The following is a 6776-nucleotide window of genomic DNA, read 5'->3' as shown; positions in this document are numbered from 1 at the left end:
AGACCTTCTTCTGTGCAATTCCATGGGCTTAGGACCAAATTCATAAACTGTATGGCTTTGGCTCTGTGTTTGGAGCCAAAAAAAGCCAGCATTGATCTTGTAAGTGGGCTGGGGTCTGCAAGGGACCCCCCCACGGGCAGCTGCTGGAGCCCTTCCTCTCCCCACTTGGAGTCCTGCCCCGTCCCGCAGCCCCAGCCATGCCCGTACGTGCCAGGCGACGCTCTGCACCGGCTTTGCCTCGCAGAAGAAGAGGAGGCTCACGGGGTGTCTTTGAAGACAGGATCAAAGCAGCGAGGAGCCGTACACTCTTTTGATTCCTTAATGGGCATTTTTCGTGCTAGCTCCCCTCCTGCCTGGCTGTCACGCCATGGAGCAACACGCAGCAAAAGCATTCCCGGCTTCAAAGCTCCTTTCTTTGGCAGTCCGTTTTCTTTTTCTCCCACTGAGCTATTCCTCCTGGTAATGGAGGGACCATTACAGCTGCTTACCTGAGCCATCCTCATGCAGCACCACACAACACCCTTGTTCATCCGAGATGGGACAGGCAGGGCTGGGACAGCGGGGGAACAGAGGGGACCCACTCTGCGGTCCAGCTTCGTACGGACCCTTCCCATCCCGACGCTGTGAAGAGCACAAATGGTCTTTCTTGGCTTAGACACCTCGTGAAACATGTAAAGGAACCTGTCTTCCGTGTAACATGTAGAGGAACCATTCTTACTTGCGTGGCAGCTCTTGAAACTGCAAGGGGAAAAGACGAGACAGTTCATATTCATTAGTCCGCAGCTTCATTTCTTTTGGTTTCTTTGGGGGTGAGGGGGTATCTGACATTTAAGGTCTTTTTATGAGGATCATTTCCCTGACATACCATTGTGTGGGGAACTTCACTGGGGAAAAAAATGGCTTTAAAGGCAAACAAACACAACACCCATCTGAAATTATAAACTAAAAATTCAGGTCAGCTGAATATCTTTGTTGAAAGAATTTTCTACTGGTAGTTGCTATTTTAATTCTTTTTCTTTTCTTTTTTTTTTTTTTTTTTGCTAAAGAATTTGCAATGGGAAAAGTCCTACAAAGTGAAAAGCATTGAAATGAAAGTTTCTGCATGTAATACACTCAGAATATTCAGATTTTTATTGCAGGAGCTGCCCTTTCAAAATATTGTAATTTCATTTTCAAATGTATTTCATTCTTTATATATGATAATTTCATATTATTTATTTGCCTGTTAGTAATGATGTACTACAAACTTATACTGGATTTTGATAAAGAAATACATCTAAAAAACCCACTGATGTTTGAAAGTAAGAAAAAATCTGTTTTAAAGCATATTTTTGAGACAAATTTTGAAAATGTGAGGGTCTAAGTTTGAAATTCAAAGTCAATTTGAATGACTAACTCAGTCCAACATTTTCACAGCACAGCTTTCCTCCTTTCAGCAATGGGAACAGGCGCTACAGCTGACATGAGAGGAAAGTAGAAAATTCTCCAAAGAATAACATTGTAATTCATCTTGAAATAAACATTGAGGGTCTGTGACTGATTCCTGTAATGGTAGTGCAAAAAAAACCCCCAAAACAAAGATAACTAGAAGATAAATAGAAGCAGTTAAAGTAATCTATTTGAATGTATCACGATGCTGTTAGTAAGTATTGATATCTGCCAACCAGCAAAATAAAAATTCCTACTATGACAAAATTGCAAATGCCGTAACATCACATTTTCTGCCTTGTTTCTTGGAGAAAAAAAAAATATAAACTTTGGAATTATAAAAAGGGCCCTTATAAGCTCAGGGTCTGTATAAAATTCTGATTAGCTGCAAATGTGAAAAGAAACAAATGTCGGTGACGATACCCAGCAGACACCAAGTTGTGCACAGGATCAGCCCCTCGCTTGGAAACCCCTCTCAAAGAAGAAACAGGAGCAGCAGATCTGCTTGGTCTAAGCAGACGAGATCACCAAGAAGATCACCTGGAGACAGCATCAACTCTTATTGTCCTCTGTGAAATAAAGCCCATGGGGATACCCGTCACTGTCCTCCACAGGTATGTTTTGAACGGCGACTGCTCTCTGCTCGGCTCGCTCGGCTGCCCTGTAAAACCAGTGTGCGTACTTCTTCTGGCAAAGGCAACCGGAGCAGAAACCACTGAGATTTCGTGGATCTGCTCTGGGGTTAGGATGCCTTCCCTGAAGGCTGGGAGGGGAGCTGAAAGCCTCCCCATTTCTCTGGGGTCATTCTTAAGGATTGCCTGATCAGTATAGTTTTAATGTGTAGAATTTTTTCCTCTTTGACAGAGCAAATGATTTTGATGTACTGATAACTCTTCTGTTGAGTCTAACGCTTTGTGATGGCCCGGAGAGCCATGGGCGCACTATTTTGCTAAAAAATACACCCCTAATCAGTCCTGTTTATTAAGCAGAATTACACATTCTGGTTGGAGAACTGCACATCACTGTTGGAAAAATTGTAAGGAAAGTCAGCATTTTCTCTCTCGGTTACAACCAACTCTTTCATAGCTGTGGTGGGTGGAAAGTGATGAAATATCAGCTCTTGGCTCTACCTTGCTTAGTGGCTGCTTTTGAAACTTTGTGTCAAAACCTTAATGTCGTTTGAACACAATTTTCTGAATTTAATTGACACGAACACAATATAGAAGAGTTCAAACATGTGGGAGGAGACAGGAGGAATGACAGGTAGCCCTTGATGGACTGCAAACGCATTAAGGCTTTGTGCTGAGTAGCAAGAATATCACTCAGGAGCGACGGTCGTTGCCAAAGGTCCCTTTCAGAGTTGCCTTCCCTCGGCATCCTGCATTGTGTGGAGGTGGAGAACAGCAATAACGCAGCATTATAAAATAAATAGCTTTGTAAGTGTATTGTGAATAGAGGCTGACGTGCTAGGGATGTGCAGTCATAAAAGTGATTTAATGATTTCTTTCTCATGAACAAAAGGTTTTTAAGGTTCAATTCATTGCTGAGCTTAGGGCTAACCACATGCTCAAGAACATAAGTCTGTCTTTTTTCAGGAGATCAGATACGCACGTCCTCAGACGCTGTTCATTACGGGTATGCAGCAGCATCACCCAGAGCAGGTACTTCAGATTGGCGAAACTGTTCTTCCAGAAGAAATAGCTTTGGGGATGCACAGCCACCACCTTTCTCAAAATTAAAGGCAGAAAAGCTTAAATGGTTCCTTAAGCAATGCAAGTCTCCATCTTCCCTGGATTGTGTAAAACCTTATTACAGACAGGGGGGGCAAGGAGGAGGTGAAACCAGGATCCCTTTCTGATTCAGCCACTCTCACTGATTTCACTGCTGTTCTCCTCCGCCTGCTGCTGAAAGCACCCCTCAACCTCAACCTCTTCTCGTTACATAAAATTTTCCCCCAGAAAGTCTGACATCACCCCGTGGCTTCCAAAGAAAGCAACACCTCTACATTTCTTACAAATAAAATAGATGCCAATGGGGACATGGATGGGGACAGGGGCTCCACCCTGCGCTCTCTGCCCTGTGCCACTGCATTACAGCCCCTACCAGTGCACCAAAACCCACCTCTGCCAGAACAAACCGCTCAGACTAACCCAGCTCCGTCAGCCTGCCATGGGTTAGTAGTGGCAGAGCTGAGGTTCCCCAGGGAGGGCTAAAAACCTATTGAAATGGTTATGCTAACACCGTCAGCAGGAAAGGGATATAGACGTCATCTTCTGTTCTCTTTAAGGTACTTATACCCTATCCATTGACTTAATAATTTAAATATGCTGTAGAAAAGTAAAAAAATACAAATTGGTACATGTAATATTAATTTAACTTGATGGTATCTTCCACTGAAATGGTGCGAATAATGGATTTTGTTTCAGTGGACTATACATGTTTCTAAAACAGACTTAACTAATGTTTTCATTCAACCTGAATGGAATATTTTAGTCCACTTTCACAGTATTTAGTTCTTTTTAACCATCTTGTTATCATTTAGGTAAATTTCAAGGTATTTTATGCTTAATAATTTGAAAAATTTAAATAATTCACTTTGAAAATACATAAATGGAGCATTTCTTACACATTTCCGGAAGTATGAACGACTACTATTCCCACTGAAGCTATTCGCTGAATACTTCCTCGCCTGGGCATCTAGTTCAGTTCCCTCCCACTCTCCCCTTTGGTTTTTTTTTTTTAGGAAGGAAACTGGAGTCCCCAAATTCATCAAAATATATTCACTGCCCTGCTTCTGTATGTATAGTTCATTTTTCCACAGATGCTTTTTTTTTTCCCCTCATAGTTTTACCTAAAAACCCCAATACTGAGGAGAATGCATTCAGAGGATCTTTTGACGATCCTGTCTGGGACTACTGCCGTCTGATGGACCTCTAAGCCCTAGCCCTGGCAAAGCTCTTCTGAATGCGCTTTCCTGGGGAGAAGCGTGATTGTCGATACGCTTAACATTGAGCATATGCTTAAGTGCCTTTCTGAGTTGCTGCCAAACGTCCGTGATGCTCTTATCACTGTGCATTGTCCGCGTTCAGAATCGAAAAGAATAATTTAATGGCCGGCGCATCACTCGGCTTTGAAGGCTGCACAGCTTGCCGTCAGCCTGGGACGGGCTCCCGGCCAGCCGCTCGCTCCCGCTGCTCAGGAGCTCTGTGCGCGGCCGGCTCATCAAAGCCAGCGGCTGCCGAGCCGTTTCCCAGCCCCTGATGCCAGATCAGCCTCAGCCGGGAGAGGTGACCGTGAGGGGCCACGGCGGCGCTCTGGGCTGCTTGGGCGGTAGCCGATATTCTCGCACCTCCCCAGAAGTGGGCTGAGGGCAGGGCGCTGCGACGGCCCGGTGGTCCGGCATTTCTCCTCACTCCCCCTCACTTTCTGGACGGGTAAGAACTGTCACACGTGCAAGGAAAATAAATTACCTCCTTGTAAGTTTGCAGAAGTGCCTCTTTCCGCCAGCACGGATCCCACCGTGTCGGGATTTCTCGTCACCTCCTTCCACCTCGAGGGTGAAGGTCGTGGTCTTCTGCTCTGGGCCGGGTGAAACCGCACCACCTGAACGCCACCGGTCATCCCATCTTCTTGCGCACCTCCCAGCTTCGCAGAGCCTTTGTCCCTCCAAAGCGTTTCCCGAGAAAGCACACGCTGGGGTAGCAGGCAGGCGCGGGGGCCGGGGGCCGGCTTGGTGGGTGAAGCGGGACGGGGGAAACCACTGCACCCAAGGGGATGAATCCCCCGACGTGACAGGCAAGCGTGAGGAGCGATGAAAGGTCCGGGGAGGGATGTCTGGACTTCGCGGGTGGTTTAGGGGGAGCTACGTGAGAGATGGCCAAAGCGCACAGAAAGCTGAGGGGAGCACTGGGGACTTCTCGGGCTGCATGACCTTGCAAGGGCACGGCACGCGGCTGTCCCTATCAGTGATGCTGCGTTAGGCGGAGGTTCCCTAGGGGACACTGTGGGAAATACCTGATTCGGGTACAGGCGTAGCAGGACGCGGACTACTAGAGAAAATATAATTTGGGGTCATTTGGAAAGAAATTAGGATGGAAGAAAGGAGATACAAAAGCAGTGGAAAGGAGAGTTAAGGAGCAGAAAAGGGGAAGTAAGGTGTGTAAATCACAGGTTTGCTGCAGTTTTGGGGCCCCTGCCAGGTACGGTCACTACTGCAGCCCAAAGGAGGAGAACAAACACAGCTTGTGGTCGTGCCCACACCAAGTGTCACAACTGCTTCTGCGGTCACGACCCAGGGAAGGGGGCGTGCTGCCCAGGGAGCAGCTGGCTCCGGCATCCTGCAACCCCCGTGCCAGCGCCTTCTCCGGGCCTGGCAGCATTGGCATACCTACCGCTGCTTCATGGCAGGTTGTTTATATCTTCCTCCTAAAAAAGTCTTCATTGTAACTTTTGACTTGTTTTTTTAAAGAATTGCTAGCTTGACAGAAAATAGAAAAAAGAAATGAAAATTCAGGATCTGTCTCATTCATATTTGCTTGCAAATAACAAGCACTGTGGAAACACTACTCAAGCAGAACAGAGATTTATTTTCAAGTGTGTGAGCAGTTTAAGGTCATTTACTTAAAATTACATTCAAGAAACAACGGCGATGCTTCGGCATTACTCTCCCCCTTTAATGCCACTCTGCATTTAATCCATCTTACTGTTCAATAGAAATAGCTTACTCCTACGTCTGAGTAACTGATTGGGTTAGAGCCTGCATCTCAAGCACCATCCTGTCACCAGCAATGAATGCCATTTTTAGATCTCTCATTCCAAAGAAAGGTCAGTCACTATTATAAACAATAGAAGGAGAAAATAGTCCAATGTTCACTTTATCCTTTCTCCGGCTTTTAAAGGGGAAAAAAACAATCATCAGTGTGCCAAGGTAATGTCTAATATTTTAATATAGTTACACAGAATCAGGCAATAAGGTTTTTTTTTCTCAAGATGTGATTATACATTTCTGACAACGGCACAGTAGTGTTGTGAAAGGACATCAGATAAGAAATACAGCTGGTCGAAATCTTCTGAATTTCAAGTTCCTTACAGCATTTTTCAGAAGAAAAAAAAAAACTTTCTGCAGAAAATAAGAATGATAAGACACCCCAACAACTGAGTGTTAACACAAATCTACGAAGAATACTCAGCTTTGGCTTTATGGGCAAGTGTCCTTCAGGGTCTGGCATATTTAATTAGAAAAGACAAGCCCCCTCAGAGGGTGCGTCCCCAAGATCAGGAACAGTATTTTTGGTTCCTAACCTCTCCTCCGTGGCTCTCTAGGAAACCTGTGGAGACTGGCCCTTCAG

At 45.4% G+C, this 6776-nt stretch overlaps 1 protein-coding gene across 1 annotated transcript; it reads right to left on the bottom strand.

Moving 5' to 3' along the window:
- Nucleotides 1-229: 229 nt before the first annotated feature.
- On the bottom strand, nt 230-6088 carry LOC115335976. Its single transcript, XM_030002378.2, has 3 exons — nt 6059-6088; nt 4899-5290; nt 230-738 (listed from the first exon to the last, which is right to left on the bottom strand). The coding sequence occupies exons 1-3, from the start codon at nt 6086-6088 to the stop codon at nt 258-260; spliced, it is 903 nt and encodes a 300-aa protein (XP_029858238.1). The 3' UTR covers nt 230-257.
- Nucleotides 6089-6776: the final 688 nt, after the last annotated feature.

This window comes from Aquila chrysaetos, chromosome 25 (genome assembly GCF_900496995.4).
Source record: "Aquila chrysaetos chrysaetos chromosome 25, bAquChr1.4, whole genome shotgun sequence".
Taxonomy (NCBI): Eukaryota; Metazoa; Chordata; class Aves; order Accipitriformes; family Accipitridae; genus Aquila; species Aquila chrysaetos.
The sequence above is the reverse complement of the archived record's forward strand: the minus strand, read 5'-3'. Positions and strand labels throughout refer to the sequence as shown.

Bases quoted from the DNA above. Each gene is read 5' to 3' on its own strand.
- LOC115335976 (XM_030002378.2), bottom strand. From the start codon at position 6,088: ATGCCGAAGCATCGCCGTTGTTTCTTGAAT. The intron at 5,291-6,058 runs GTAATTTTAAGT...TCTCTCACGTAG, and splicing joins ATCGCCGTTGTTTCTTGAAT to CTCCCCCTAAACCACCCGCG. The intron at 739-4,898 runs GTAATTTATTTT...TTCCCCTTGCAG, and splicing joins TTCTGCAAACTTACAAGGAG to TTTCAAGAGCTGCCACGCAA.